Source organism: Narcine bancroftii, chromosome 2 (assembly GCF_036971445.1).
Source record: "Narcine bancroftii isolate sNarBan1 chromosome 2, sNarBan1.hap1, whole genome shotgun sequence".
Lineage (NCBI taxonomy): Eukaryota > Metazoa > Chordata > Chondrichthyes > Torpediniformes > Narcinidae > Narcine > Narcine bancroftii.
Window position 1 is genome coordinate 155,106,929 of NC_091470.1, and position 16,677 is coordinate 155,123,605.

General features: G+C 41.1%; 1 protein-coding gene across 5 annotated transcripts; it reads right to left on the bottom strand.

The window, feature by feature from the left end:
- Positions 1 to 236: 236 nt before the first annotated feature.
- On the bottom strand, positions 237 to 15,487 carry miip (migration and invasion inhibitory protein). 5 transcript variants are annotated; one of them, XM_069918693.1, is made up of 10 exons: positions 15,146 to 15,324; positions 14,168 to 14,384; positions 10,272 to 10,829; positions 9,180 to 9,282; positions 8,885 to 8,996; positions 7,539 to 7,606; positions 6,132 to 6,258; positions 5,771 to 5,867; positions 4,073 to 4,198; positions 237 to 2,670 (listed from the first exon to the last, which is right to left on the bottom strand). In XM_069918693.1, exons 1-10 carry the CDS (start codon positions 15,229 to 15,231, stop codon positions 2,554 to 2,556), a joined length of 1,611 nt encoding a protein of 536 aa, XP_069774794.1. In that variant the 5' UTR covers positions 15,232 to 15,324; the 3' UTR covers positions 237 to 2,553. The 5 variants fall into 5 exon arrangements, with proteins under 5 accessions (XP_069774794.1, XP_069774796.1, XP_069774793.1 ...); XM_069918695.1 differs by having other exon boundaries at positions 10,272 to 10,826; positions 14,168 to 14,387; XM_069918692.1 differs by having other exon boundaries at positions 14,168 to 14,387; positions 15,146 to 15,323.
- Between the last annotated feature and the right edge of the window lie 1,190 nt (positions 15,488 to 16,677).

Consider the following 16,677-nt stretch of genomic DNA (forward strand, 5'->3'; position numbering starts at 1 on the left):
GCTTAAAATCACCATCAGACCTGCTGATGCAGATTGTGAATGGACTGATGAGAAGCTTATTTCAGCTGAAGCATTGTTTAAATGATCCAAAAGCACAATTCTGAACACATCATTCCATTTGCACTAAAAAGGTGCAATAACACTCAATCAGATGACCACTTTTAACCTAAAACCTTCTGGATACCAAGACTTCTGTGTACATGTTGACTAAGAACAAATTACAGCTACAATTCAACTGAATTTTAATAAAGTTTATTTGCAGAAAATATAATCTTACATACAAGTATGACAGAAACTCAACAGAGAAGTGATTGTGGGTAATGCCTACACAAAATTGGGGATGAACTTACAGAGATCCTCTGCAAAAGAATGCAAAATATGGCTCAAAGTGCTCACTTGTCTCCCAATTTTTGGCCTGGCTTCATTACATTCCTTACAATATTCCTGTACATTGCAATACATTTAATTCTGCTGCCCACCCCCTCATCCCGCCATTCCCAGGTTTCTCAAGAAATCTTATCAATCATGCATTAATGTTCACAAATGTGGAGCAACAAATGAACAACATATTTATCATTTGGTTAGTGTACTACTGTTCATGTCACTTGTGATGCTCCATCTCAAGGCTTCATCATGTGTCGGCAACTGTAAGAAGTTGCATTATCCCTTTCTCATTTAGAAAAGAACTCCAATGCAAACAGTGTGCCCTTTTTATACCTGTAGAAAACAGCCCTGGAATAAGTATATGCTTTTAATGAATTTTTAACAGGGCATATTAAAAATCTTACTGACTTCACAAATATTCAAATTTCTACAACTGGTCAAAAATCACAATTCACAGAATTTAGAAAGTTACAAATTATAATTCACTCCAAAACCTTCAGCACATCATCATAATTTGGTCACAGAATTATTTTAAGAAACATTGTATATTATAATAAACCAAGCCTTCACCTGCCTCAGATGGACATAAAATATACCTTAGGAGTATTGGAAGAGGAGTTCCCCCAAATTCTGGTCAATATTTATCCTTAACCAAAATATTCTCTCTAATTTATCTCATTACTTATGAGGACTTCAAAATGAGTAAATTGAGATCCACAGTGACAAAACTGTGAATTTACTTTATTGGTTAGATGAATTAAAATTGAAAAGGACCTTTGTTATTACATTGACAATCAAAAATTTCCATGATATCTTTCCATTATCCACACGCTCACTCCAATTCCACCCACATTCACTAGAGCAGGAAGCATTGGATTTCACAAACAAGATCTCAGGGTACACCATGGTACAATTCAGAGCGAGGTAGCATAGATGTACCTGGATTTAATTGAGAATTTTCAAAGTTAGTCACAGATTACAGAAAAAGAATGAGCAATCAGGAAGCTCATCATCTATTTGAATGGGACTATTTCAAAAATTCTAGGATCAGAAATCTAATGAGTGGATCTATCAATAATTTAATAAATTAATAGTAACACTGGAAAATGAATTTTTAAAAAATGTTTTCTTTCTGAAAATAAAATGGGGATTATAATAGACAACTTCAAGCTGAACACAAAGATAATTTCAGATTTGATGCATCATGTCGGAAGTTGGAAAAGTTAAATTAATTTTTATTAATTTAGCATGTTTAATCATATAATGATACTGGCCCATTGTGCTAGTTCAACTGACCCACGAATGTTTTTCCACTGATTTTTGTTTGTACTCAGCATCTGATGCCTCTCGTGTCAGTGTCCAACAATAGATGACCAGCATTGATGGATTCCAGTTGCCCCGATACCACTTTTCCATGGTCGCAGGTGTCCTGGTGAAACCTTTCACCATGTTCATCACTGACTTCACCAAGATCACCAGGGATGACCATCAAGAGCCAATGCAGAAAATGTATTTTCAAGGATAAGTTGCAACTCATGGTTTTGTATGCTTGAAGTAGACTTAAAATATGACAGGAAATCACACAAATAGGTTAATCTAAAAAAGTATGTGATAGGAAAATTTGAAGGTAATTTTCGTGATCAGCAGTCCAAAATCCATAAAATACACCCAAAAGTGTTCAGGAAATAAAATCCGTTGTCCAGTATAATCTTTCGGGTGCTCATTGGGAAAATACCCACGTTTTCCAATGCTGCCAACAGATCTTTTACCTGTACCTCAAAGGACATCTGGAAGCGTAATATAGCATTCTATCAATCAAATAAATTATCAACTAGCTAACGAAAACAGAGTACATCTGTAAATCTGTCAACTACTGATGATTTATATACCAGTGTAAACACTTGTATACTTGTAAAAAGGCAAAATCAGAAAAGGTGGTGGAGAATTTCCTGGTATTATCAGTAGAAATTCTATTTCTGATAATCTGCACTTCACAGTCTTACCAGGCAACCGAGAAAAACCTTAACACCAGAAGTGAAAACCTCAGGTTCAGAGACAGAATACAACCTGGCTTTATGAAGAGAATGTATCATGTGAATACAGTGAGCTTTTGATGTGTGGGTGTGTGTGCACCTAAAGGAAAGGCAAGAGAGGTGAACAAGATCAGTTTCATCTCAATTTCATTCTTTGCTCTAGTTTCTGAAATTGGTACTGAGTTGAATGTGAGAAGTCCAGCAACTCATCTGATCTGGTGCCTCCAGCAACTCGTGACACTGCAGCAGCACTCTAAAACAAAAGCACAAAATTGTTATCAGTTCAAATCATTTTGTTATAGAAATTACTGCAAAGAGTGCACCATTAGTGAAGTTTTGCATTCTTCACTGTTCTTATATCTCCTATTTTGGTACTTAATTAACTTTTTTTTCCTAAATGGAAGATAGCCTTGGGTTTTGTCAGTTGAGAAATTAAAATTATATGTTTTTTTACAGCTTGGTAGAAGCCGATTCTGGACATTTAAACCCATGCTGGTCAATTACACCCAAATTAACCAAAAACACCATACGTTTTGCAAGTTGGGAGGAAACCTGAGCACAGGAGACATGTGGAGAACGTATAAACTCCTTATAGACATCACTGGATTCAAACCTGGGTTGCTGGTAGTGTAATAGCACTACACTAACCAGTTATTCCTCTATAACTGGACAGGAATATTTTTTAGATGCATTGGCCACATTTTGGCCTAAATCCACCTTAAATTTTAAAGGTGATGATAAAGTTGAATGTTGAACTGGGGACAATGTTCACAATAATCCAAACGTGCAGTTAAGGAGTCGAATGTAAGAAGGAAATCAAACAAACTTCCAAACAAAGCAAATACAAGTTGTGAAGCGATGTCACGTAAAGAGTGCAGTTGTTAATGCAGAGACAGTGCTTCCTGATTCTGTTTGGAAACCATACATGGAGACTAAATCTCTTGCACATTCTTCTCTAAGGGGTGAAATATATTCAACATTTTGCACCATTCTTTATTGAGATTATTATTCAGTCACAATGAGAAAAAACATGAAGAAAGTATGTCAGCGCCTGTACTTTCTTAGGATTTTCGGAGGTTTGGTCTGACATCAAAAAGCTTGGCAAACATCTACAGATGTGCCGTGGAATGTGTGCAGACCGGCTTCATCAGGGCCTGGTATGGGGGCACCAATATCTCAGAGAAGAAAGCCCTGAAAAAGTTAGTGGACAGAGCCCAGTACAAGCAAAACTCTCCCCACCATCAAGAAAATATACATGGGAGAGCAGCAGCAACCATCAAGGATCCACACCACCCAGGACATTCTCTGTTTTCACTTCTGCCATCAAGTGCCACAAGACTCATACTGCTAGGTTCAGGAACAGTTGCTACCCCTCCACCATCCGACTTTTAAACAACTCAGAGACATTAAAGGACACTTACTTTGCACATTATTTATTATTGAATATTTATTTTCTGTGTTGCACTGTTTGCACTTCCTTCTTGTTTGTATTTGTCTCTATTACATACATATCTTGCCTGGCTCTCAGGAAAAAGATTCTCAGGGTTGTATGTGATGTCATGTATGTACTCTGACAATAAATCTGAACTTTGAACAAGGACCAGTGGTATTTTCTGAGTATGGCAGACAAGCCAGTAACAGTGTAAGCAACTTACCATATTAGAAGAATTGAGAGTTAAAGGTACAGAAGTACTTTTGTGTTCCAGTGCACAGCGTAAATCCAAGGTGCTTGCGATGGGAGCTGTCAAAGGCAAGGAACTTTCCCAGCCCATCAGACAATGCTAAGAAACAAAATGGGCCAGGATCAGTCTCATTAAAACGATGGCTGCGAGCTGTAAACTCTCTCACAGGGAAAAGTGGCTTCTTGTATCTATCCTTTCAAATTCTGCATATTTACATTTCTCATTCTTCTAAATTTCAGACAACTCTAGCCAATTTTGCTCATTCTCTTTAGAGAACCCTTACATCTCATGAACCAATGCAATAACTTCAAGGCAAATACTGTATATCCTTAATGTAGAAGGACCAAAACTGCACACAATGCTCCTTGCAGAATCTGTTCAAATTGCAGAATCTAAGGAAATATCCAATGGATGCAGCTATGAAGGTTGATTTTAATGATCTTCCAAATGAAAGTCATCCTCTGGAATGTTGAGATTTCAGAAACCAAGTGGTTTAAAAAAAACAGGGTAAAGGTAAATGAAATATGGGAAAATGAGCATAGCCTGGCCAATCTATCTCTTTGATATTCATAATATATTTAAACATAATAAAAGCTCAATGATGTAGTGGACCTTAACTATTAGGAAAAGTCAGGGCCGGATTAATGTAGTAGCAAGAGTATCAAATATTATGGGCCCCATAATTTCAAGGGCCCCTGTGTTTATGTACTATGAATTATGAGAAACATTTTCATTTTCATCTTTGTGTAATGCTAGCAGCTATGAGAAACCACACTGATGGTCTGTGTTAATAACCCTGATTAAAGATGATCATTTGGCTAAAATCAGTAACATTAAATTTAATTGGGTTTATTAATATAGACTATCTGTGCCAACTCGCTGCAACTGCTCAATGCAGGAGCAATGGTCATTTTGGTTACCCATCATCCCTCACGCAGCTGGAACCACTCTGCTAATGTCAGCACCAGGGAAACGTAAAGTGGTTCCTACTGTGTGGGGCATTATGGGTAACAAAGATGGCCATTGATCCCACATGCCACCAGCTGCTCTAAGTTTTGTTTTTAAAAATGTGTAAGTTTTAACAGAGGAGGGGAGGGGCAATTTCAGTGTAAGTGCTTCTTCCCCCCCCCCCACCCCCCCCCCTCCCCCCGTGCATGTGTCAGCTGGCACAATTTAAGGCCCCTTTAAAATATGTGCTAATGGCCCCACACTACCTTAATCTAGCACTGGGAAAAATACTGAGAACAAACACAAGAAAATGATCAGGTGATAAAGTGATGTGATAAAGTTGATCAAATGATGAATCACCAATGAAAAAGTCTCAAGAAAAATGAATCTGTGCACATCTCAACTAAGCAAGCAGTTTGGTGAGATTAACTCCAACTAAACATAGAACCACAATGAATCAGAACTACAGTAAAACCCTTGATATCTGACACCTATGGAGATTGACGAACTAATGTTGAGGCGGGCCAATTTTAAATTTAAATTTCCATTTAAAAAAAAAACCTATTTACTTTCACAATGTTTTTTTGCCAGTTTCTTGAATTTCAGATATCAGAGGCTTTACTGTTATAGGATTTTCTAAAGATTCACACACCCAGATTTAATCAGATGAAGAGGAATGATATCATAAATAATTTTTAAGCATGTAATTATGTAAAAACTTACTGAAGGCAGCGATAGACTATCAATGGGATTGAAGCTCCTCCTACGATGTGGCTTGTATTCGTGTGGAGGAAGCAAAGTAGATCTCGGGAAACTGACCCTGAAAGTGATGCATTTTTTTTGTTTTATAGAAAAGCATAATAACAGGCCCTTCTGGTCAATGGATCAGCGCTTCCCAATCATACCAATGTGACCAATTAACCTACTAACCCTAATGTCTTTAGAACATGGGAGGATTCACCTCAGTTTTTGCTTTACACTACAAACTGCTATTTTATGAAAAGCTTTTCTCTAGAGTTTGAAACAATATCATGAATAGATGAAACAGGCTGTAATGGATGTGCTGTAATGGGTAGGATCTCACCGGATATAAGCAGGTTCCTCCATGGTGTGCGGCCGTTTTGATTTGGGGGTTTTGCAGACAGGACATGTTGCTGCTAGTTCCAGTGGGACTGCAAACAGGCGATTGTTAACACGATAAGAATGTGTACCTGTGAGAGAGAGAGAGAGAGAGAGAGAGAGAGAGAGAGAGAGAGAGAGAGAGAGAGAGAGAGAGAGATTTATTACCATTGTCAATGACACTCTGAAGCCTGAATCAAAGCAACACAAAGAAAAGCTCTAAAGCTTTCTCAAGGCTTTGTAATAAACACTGTCATTCAACCGGAGTCACAGAAATGCCCTCAAGTTTTTCAAATCATTCAACAAGATTATGGATGATGTCATCTTTAGCTTCAACACTTTTCCAGTACCATTATTATCATCCGATTGCGTAAGTCCAACCCGATGAAACAGTGTTCTATGATGGCTTGGTGCAAAACACACAGATAGACAACCAGACATACATACTTACAGACAAACAATACATAAGCAGGTCAAGTATTCATACATACAAATAAATAAATTTTATTTCATCAATACGAAAGTCTCAGATGGTTAGTGTGAGCAGTTCCTTTGGTCAGCCGAAGTGGCCACTGCAACCTCATGCATTGCCATTTAAAAAAAACGAATTATCACAAATCATTCATTATCTTCCTATAGTCTAAAATATTATCTCAGTTTTGAGTAGATGTAATAACTCAGCATTCCCAGAGGGTAAAGAATACAATGATTTATAACTCTTGAGAAGAAATGTCCTCTTTTTAGTCTTAAATGACTGGCAGCTGTCCTTAGACTATGTTCTTAGTCTTGATTTCCCCCACAAAGAACAAGCAACAATAATTACACATTTCGAGATTTTCTCCATTACAATCATGGGCATCCATTTTAAAGTTTATTCTTGTGATGTGAGTAACACTGGCAAGCTTACTTTATTGACCACATTTAGTTGCCTTGAGAATGCTGAGAAGTCAACATCTCTAAAGGTGCAGACTTTTGATAGTGTACAAGTTTGCTTCATTCCTAAAGGATGACCAGTCCCTGGGTACTGGTCACTAGTTGGTGCAAATAAATGGACAATATTCAGATAATTTCCACAAGTCATTGTTAATTGAGAATTTTATTAATTGCATTATACTTAAACTTGAATGTTGCCCACAAGAACCTTCATACAGGTGCTTAGATTAAGATGATCAGAAATTCTGAATGATCTTTCTCTTCCTGGACAGGCAGTGAGGTCAACTATACTTCCCATCTTTACTCCAAAGACAAAAACGTTCAGGCCAAAAATGGAATAAATGAATCAAAACCCAGCATTATTACCATAAGGCAAACACTAGACCAAATTATAATTATAACATGTAGATAACACGATTGCCCTGCAAATATTACTCACATTGGTGAATTTGACCGTTGCAACTGAGTTCCTCTTGATCTGTGACTTTATCATTTAGCTCCCCTTCCCTGAAAATTAAAGGCACCCGGTGATCAAAGACTTTTACCAGATTGTAGCCTCTTGTGGCCAAGGAATAAACAATTGACTAGTCATTAAATCGAAACCCCCAGAAAAGAGGAAGTCACAGCTATTTTTTTGTCTATCTCGTATTGCTAGCTTATCATACAAAATCACAAATCCCCTCCCCACCCCCAAACCCTATTCTGATCTTCTTCAATTTTACTTACCTGTCCCACGTCTACATTCATCAATTCCGCGTCGTGAAAAAGGTTGAGAACAACTGGCCTATGGGATTTTGGGCTTCATCAATGGGGGATTGAGTTCAAGAGTTGAGATCGTATTACAACTCTACAAAACTCTGGTGAGACCACACTGAGAGTATTGCATTCATCTCTGGTCACCTCATTATAGGAAGAACGTGGAAGCTATGGAGAGGGTGCAGATGAGATTTACTAGGATGTTGCCTGGACTGGAAAATAAGTTTATGAAGCAAAGTTAGCAGAGCTAGAGGATGAGAGGAGAGTTAATAGAGGTCTACAAGATTCTGAGATAACATGGTCAACCAATGCCTTTTGCCACCTGTGCAGGAATAACAAACATTGTAGGTCATCGCTACAAAGTGAAGGGAGGAAAATTTAGGGGAGACATCAGGGGTAATTCTCTTTTTTAAAAAAAAACAGAGTTGTGGTTGCCTGAAATGCCTTGCCGGGGGGTGGTGGAGACTGAAACATTAGGGGCATTCAAGAGACTTTTAAACAGGTACATGGATGAAGGAAAAATAGAGGATTACAAGGAAGGAAGGTTTTTCTACTTTTTTTTGGTAGGAATATATAGGTTGTCACAACATTGAGAGCCGAAGGGTCTGAACTGGGTTGTAATGTTCTATGTTTTATTCATAAGTTAAGGAACTGCTCAACCTCATTTCGAAATATCCTGAGAATACACCTCTTAATTTTAGCACCCCACCTAACTCCACTATCTCATGATCATTAAATTTAGACAAATTAAAATATAGTCATACAGCAAGGTGCAGGCCATTTGTCCCATGAGTCCGTGCATCCAATTAACCTACCCCCCCCCACCGGGTACATTTCGAAAGGTGGGAGGAAACCAGAGCTCCTGGGAAAAACCCATGCAGACACAGGGAAAAAGTACAAAATCCTTACAGACAGTGCGAGATTGAAAGCCCAGTCCTGATTGCTGGCACTGTAAAGGCACAGCACTAACCACTACACCAACCATGCCGCCATCATTCTTACTGTCTTCTGAAAAATACACATACTTACTCCATGAACTCTTGGTGGACACATTCTTCTCTGTTCACCCGCCGGAAATTTTGTAGTTCCAAAAAATATTGCTCAGATTTTTCTGACAGTGGTGAATCCACATCGATCAGACCTAATGAGAACAAACCAGAAAATAAAAATTAATCTGCTGTCACCAGAGATCACACAGTGCAGAGATGCAATAGACAGCACCAATACGAAGTTCATTAACACGATTGCTAGAAGAATTCCAAGCTGCCCTTCAGCCCAGATGGGGAGATGAAATTCTCAGACATAACAAAGCCCACCTTATTACCTGCTATCCAATCATAGCCCAGAAGGGGTTGCACAGACTGAACCTCTGCATTCAAATTATTTTCCTCATCTGAGGACAAGAAAGTCACATGGCCTGTGTCTGCCTGCAAATTAAACAGAAAATTTTAATCATCTGAACTTCACTGACAGCAGATAATTCTGCCATCTTCCCTCTTACCGGAAAAACTAGAGCAAATCTCTGTAACCCATGCACCATTGTGACAGGCTGCAGCTTTCAAAAATCAAGGAAGCAGGCAGCTGATGCACAACATAATTAAGATCAAGAAACCACTTGGATTATTTGATCCGTACTCATACAAAGTCACAGATCACATAACCTTGTGCCAATTTACTTTTGTGCCTGTACTCATCTACTCTGCTCCAGTAAGTTTTCAAATCCCTCTATTTCAGACCCTTCAGTACCTGTATGCCACTATTTACCAGGATGTTGCCTGGATTTGAGCCAAGGTTAGCAGATCTGGGACTTTTCTCTTTAGAACAGAGAAGGATGAGAGGAGACTTGATAGATTATGAGAGACATAGATAGGGTGGACAGCCAGCACCTGTTTCCCAGGGCAGAATCAAGATAAGTACAAAGTTAAGGGAGGAAAGGAGGTAAGTTTAGGGGAAACCAGGGAAAAGGGTTTTTTTTTAAAAATACACAGAGATGTAGGTGCCTGGAATGCCTTGCTGGGGATAGTGGTGGAGGCTGAAACATTGGGGGCATTTAAGAGGCTCTTAGACAGACAAATGGATGAAAGGAAAATAGGGGGTTATGGGGTAGGGAGGGTTTATTACTTTTTATTTAAAAAGGAATAAATAGGTCAGCACAACATAGAGGGCCAAAGGACCCATACTCTTCTATGCACTCTGCCTCAGCCGCATTTCCCTTGACCCTACTCTTCGGCTAATCATTTTGGATTTGTGCCACATTCCTTGCATATATTCCTTCTGGCCAGCAGCACATCTTGCAGGAAAATTAATAAAAAAAAGAAAGGTGCTGGGTATTCAGATCTTCTAGACTTTGAAATATCAAATGTGGGAAAAGCGTGCAACAGCAACATAACATTGTGGTAAACAGCAGTATACCTACCTTCACCATCTTGTTGTGTGGCTCCAAGAGGATTGATTTTGGTTTCCAAGCATCTCTGATGATGTGCTTGCTTTGTCGATCATTGCCCACATCCAACTGCTGGCCCGAATCGTGGTGGGAATTGCTTTGCCTGCAGCCAGTACTTGGAGGACGTTTGGTAAAAGGAGTTGAGCTTTCAAAATATTCACTCATACGACTGCTTTGGGGATCTAGATTTTGCAGATTCCACTTCTGGCCCAATGTTTCTTCTTCGATAAGGCTTTCTTCGGGAGGCAAAACTGCAGACGTGGAACGGTTTTTCTCCACATTGGAAACTGCTTTGGGCTTCCGGACAGGCTCCATACTTGTTCCATCCCCTGAATTAAGGGTCCAAATTTGCTTCCTGGCTTTGTGCATCGAGGGAGCACAAAGTGCTGCTCGAGACTCTTCTCTCTTAAGAAGGGATTCAGTCATTACTATCTCACTGGGCTGGTCATCATTCTTCATCTCTTGACTAAGCAGTTTATAACCAGTTTTGTATTTCAACCTGGAATTCCTCATAAAACAGCTATCTACCTGCTAAAAGATTACAATGTCATTAAGACACAAGAACAAAATAAACAAAGCAAGATTAGGTCATTCTGTTTATTATGCCAGGTTCACCATTCAATATGATTGTGGATGATCTTTTACTTCAGTGCCATTGTCTTACACTAACCTCATATCCCTTGATTCCCTTTGTATCTAAAAATGTAACAATCCCTTTATTGAATATTCTCTGCAACTGTTATTGCACAGATCCCAAGAAGAGAATTCCAAAGACTCCCTACCCTTACTTATCATCTCTGCCTTGAACAGCTGACTTTTTGTTCCAAGATTGGCCCCACGTCCTAGACACCCTTTCAAGCCTGCAAGAATTCCACACACAATAATCTTAATTGTGATGTGCAATTCATCACCCCAGAAATTCATCTCCTGAATCTTCAATGCACTTCCTTTATCACAAACATCTAAAAGGGGAGCAGACCTGTTGACAATATTCTGGATGTGATGCAGGCTCTGCAGAGAGGTAGGAGGTATGACAAGCAAGTTTGAGGATGACATGAAAATTGGTGCATCCATGGCTCCTGCAGTTAGTACATTAGGTGTGAAATTTGGCAGAACTTTGAAGATTAATTTTAACCCTGAAAAAGGCAAGCTAATGCATTTTGAAAAGCCAAACAGAGACAGGATATTTACAGGAATGCTGATGAACAGTGAGATTGAAAGATCCAAGACCATAATTTCCTGAAATTGGCTTGTCTTCCTAGGTTAAAATATAACAGTTTGGATGGATGACAAGTTGCAATTTTACAAAACATTGGTGAGGCCACATTTGGGATTGTGCAATTCTGGTCACCACCCTATTGGAAAGGTGTGATTGTGCTGGATCAAGTGCAGAAGTGATTCATCTCAGGTATAGGACTTTAATTATCGGGAAAGATTAGACACACTAGAGTTGTTTTCCCTGAGGCTGTAGCAACGAGTTAAAAGTACATGAAAGGGATAAATAGGGCAGATGGTCAAATCTTTATCCCATGGTAGGGCATTGGTTTGAGGTAAGAGGAAGGAATTTCAAAAGGGATTTTAGGAGTATGTTTTTCTTTTATACAGAGTATTTGCTATCTTGAATGGGCTGCAGAACTGGTGATGGAATCAGATATATTTAGGAGGCATTTAGATGGACACTTAACTAGGCAAGACAGAAACATATGGCCTGAATGCAGGCAAATGGATAAGCAAAGAGGTCTGCATGGACAGAGTGGGCTAAAAACTATTTCTGTGTTGTACGGATCTATGACTAAATGTACAAGTGCTCATCCAGAATTCCAAAAATTGGCAACCTCCAAAAACCGGCACCTTTTTCAGTAGATGACGTTACCCATAAGTAACGTTAATTTCCTGTAATAAATGCTCTGCTGTCAGAGGGAAATCCTGCCCAGTCCCCGTATTTCCCACCCTCATGGGTGCCCGCTCTTACATTCGGTGGAAAGGTGACTCTCTGCCTCCAGCAACTGGTGGGAAAGAAGCAGGGGACGGCTGGCTCAATGCAAGAGCAATGGCCACCTTCCTTACCCATAATCCCCCACGCAGATGGAACAACTCTAGCACTGGCAGAGCGGCTCCAGTTGCGTGGGAGATTATGGTCATTGTTCCTGCATTGAGCTGTCGCCGCGATCCAGTGAAGCGCAACTTAAACTTCGGGCTCAGCAGTACTACACCCCTGCTGTCACGTCGGGAGTTAGAAAGCAGCAGGCGACAGACGGCGCTAGGAGAGTGTGCCTGAGGGCTGGTCTGACGAGCTGGTGGAGCACCTGAAAGCCACCAGCACTAGGCTTCATCACCCCAACTGCCCGCTCCTCCTGCAGCTCTGCACCTCATATACGGCCTTCTGCCCAGCTTTGCCACCGACTCTGAGCACCGAACACTGGCTGTATTTTTGGCATTTAAGCTCCTGTGCAGTGCATGTTGGACCACCACTCAGCACAGTCAGTTCCAACACCCCCCCCCCCCAACCCGCGTTCGACCCAGCTAGCACTCTTCTGCACCGCCCCCCCCACCTCAGCCTGGCCTAGGGCACGAAATAGCCTGGCACTGGCTCGGGGTGGGGGGGGGCACGACGGATGCCAGCAGGGGGAGACACAGGTGGCGGGGGCTAGGTGCAAGGCATTTGCTTAAAGGGACCAAAATCAAAATGATTCTGAAATCTAGAAGATTCCAAACAACGACAGGTGTCTGGTCCTGACGATTCTGGTTAAAAGGTTAGGCATCTGTATAAAACAAGATGCATTCAATTCCACTTGAAATAAGCAGTCAACATATCCTTTGTCTTGTTATTTCCTTCAAATAAATTATTAATAAAACATTTTAAATCAGGTGAAGCCGATTGTAGGAAGATCTCTCTGGGAGTTAAACAAAGTGGTCTTGTGCACCCTTGCAACTGATCAAACATGCACATTGGAACAAAAATCTGTCCCGCATGAGAAGCCTGAGCAACAATACCTGTTCAGCCCACTGGTCAAAGTCACCCAATCCAAAAATGACCTATTTATTCCAACTCTCACTGGATACACAGGAGAATAATTCAAACCCAGCTCACTGTTCCGAGGTCATAAACACAACAGAAATACAAACTGAGAAAAATATATTCTCGACATTTAACTCAATTAGCAGCAATGTAAGAAACATTGACTAGTGAGAGATTAAGTAACTTCACACTTGGTAGTACAATAAATATTACCGGCGGCACAGTTGGCATAGCAGTAGAGGCTGCATGGTTGGCGCTGAGGTTAGCACAATGCCTTTCCAGTGCCAGCGATAGGGATTGGACCGGGGGTTCAAATCCTGCACTGTCTGTAAGGAGTTTGTACGTTCTCCCTGTGTCTGCATGGGTTTTCTCTGGGGGCTCCGGTTTACTCCGACCATTCAAAGACATACCCGGGGGTGTAGGTGAATTGGGCGGCACAGACTTGTGGGCTGAAATGGCCTGTTACTGTGCTGTATGTCTAAATAAATAAATACCAGACCGTTAAAATAGTACTTAAAGAAGCATTTCTCAAATCTGCAGCTGAACCAGTCATGGTATAGATAATAGGATAGCACTGAGTGAATTTTAATCCTTCCCAATCCCAACAGCACCTTTGAGTTATTGAATCACTGATATATGAGATAGGATTATACTTGATAAATATATTGAATCAAAGGCAGAACTAACTTTTCATGAGTGCAGTAATGTATTTTATTCTAGAGGCCTACTGTGTGAGAAGAGATGCCCAGAAATCCTCTGCTCGGGGCCTAGACCTCAACCTCAAACATTGTAAGCATTCATATGAGATATACATTTCATAATTTCATTGAATGACAGAGTCTACAACTACCTCAAATCTGTTGGCCCTGGCATTGTTCCCTGGGGAAACTACAGCTTTACGGTTCTCCAGTAAATTGAGTCCATAACTGCTCTCACGGTGCTCAGACACATAGGTCGGGGCCCCAATCTGCAGTCGCTCTTCTCTCAGTTTTTGCAATAGCTGTTTGTTCTGATCTCGAAGGAGCTGCAGACGGTCAGAGTATGACATCTCTCGCCAGGCAACATAACTGCTGAGGGGCAAAAAGAACAAGGGCAAATTGCACGTTGACCTTCACTGAAGTTTAGAAATAGGCAATATCTCTCACAATTATAAATCATTTTACACCTGGAATACTGTGTATAATTTTGGTCCCCTCAGCAAGATATGTCACTTTCAGGTGGCCAAAATACCCCGATGTAAAGCCATCTATTCTACCCCAATGTGGCTGTCGGAAGGCCACCTGAAAGTGGAGGCTGGCCAGGAGGTTCCCCCACCCCCCACCCCCACCCCCCCCCCCCCCCAGCCGCTTCTGCCGGCGCATCATCTGCGTCCAAGCACCTGAAAGCAGCTATGGAGAGCATTGAAGGCTGTCCAAATAGGCAACTCCTATCAAAGGGAATTGGTCTCTGACAGGCTAGATGTCAAGATTTTTCAGCACTGAGAGAGCCTTGAATGAAGAGATGTGGTTTCAAGATAAAAGGTTTAAAGCCAAGGTTCATAGGAAATTCTTCTCACAGAGGATGTTAAATCTCTGTGGCAGCGAATTTGAAAGACTGTCCATTAGAAGGATTTAAAGTAAGCTCGGAGGAATGGAGTAGACCACAGGCTACATGGCAGGTGGCCCTCCTCCAAGCCCCACCACTCGGCAACAACGGGGCCGGGTGTTGCAACCTTCCACAGGCGAGCCGGGACTGGGGCTGCTGCGGCCTAGTGACTACTCCCGATCTCGTCTGCGCTCACCGGGTGGCCCAGGACAGACAGACGCCCCCCCTCCCTCCCCAGCTCTACCTCCATCCGTCGCTCCAGACGCCTCGTCCCGTTCTGCTCTTCATTGGTTGTCCGGGTACGAGTGACGCAGCCCGCTCCTTTCCCATTGGTCAGCTCTTTGCCCCCAACGGTCGTGCCAATGGATAGGTCCAGTTGTCTGCCCGTCATCAAACGTCGACGATCTGGTTGGTCCATACCCCGATGGCGGGCCTGTCTCTTTGAGCGATGGTTGAAGAGGGCGGGACAAAGCTCTGTTGGATTCTGCAGAAACACAACGTTACCAACGTTTCGGGAGAGCCCTTCAACGAGCCCGAAACGTTAACCATATAACCGTTTACAGTGCGGAAACAGACCATCTCAGCCCTTCGAGTCCACACCGGTTCAGATTCTTTGCTATATAAACTACAATTTTACCTCTGTCTGTAACTGTAATTAAGGTTTGCAAAGACCCCAAGCTACCGAGGTACACTGCCTTGCAAAGAATGGATCTGGCCACAGCACCATGGAATGTTTACTGGAGGCATTAATTGAACTATGCAATTCTACCTATTCCTTGTAGAAAAGCTCTGCACAGAATATCTTAGACCATGAATATCCTAGGAAGTGCAGCAAGTACCAAGACCCCTGCTTGATGGTGAGAAGGGTCTTTTTGGCAGATGGATTTGAATATATAAATTGGTTTGCTGGAAACTCACCTATCTTCCAAGGTGAAGGTTAACCTAGTGATTAACACTACAAACTGGGCATAAACTCTGGGCTAAGGAGTGCAAGGCAGCTTGATGCATCCACTTCAAAGGCTCAGAATTTTCCTTCGGCCATGGCACATCGGAAAAAAAAGTCAATGATGTATGTAAATAAAAATGTTGTAGTTATATTAAAGATGTTTGTGATCATTTATTACAATTCTCTTGAGTCTGGTTAGATTACAGCAGACAGGAAGTCAGCAAATGTCACACCACTGTCTAAAAAAAAATGGAGACTAAAGGCAGGTAACTATGGGTCTATTAGCTTAATGTCTATAGAAGAGCATTCACTAAGGAAGAAATAGCGAGTCATCTGGAAATTGTTCCACCGGGTAAACACAGCATGGACCTTGGAAGATCAAGGCTTGTATGATAGATTTGCTGGAGTTCTTTGAGGATAAGAGGGGAACAGGCGAATGTTGTATGCTTGGATAATGTGCTGTTAGAAGTTATGGAGGTACATGGAGTTGGGGTAATTTATTAGCTTGAAAAGAGGATTGATTCACCAATAAAAGGCAGAGAGTTGAGGTAAATGGGTCCTTCTCTGGTTGGCAGAGAAGAGCAGCAACTGTTCATGATGTACAAAAATGATTTGGTGGGGGGGAGGGGTAGAAAGTGTTTATCCAAGTTTGCTGATGATCAAGGCTGATACTAACTTGAGTAGATGGAAAAGCAAAATGTGCTGAGAATACTGAAAGACTGTGGAGAGACTGAGCAAGTGGGCAAGGATCTGATAGATGGAGTACAATTTTGGGAAATGCAAGGTCATCTACTTTGGAAGTAAGAAAAATAGAACAGTGTATTATTGAA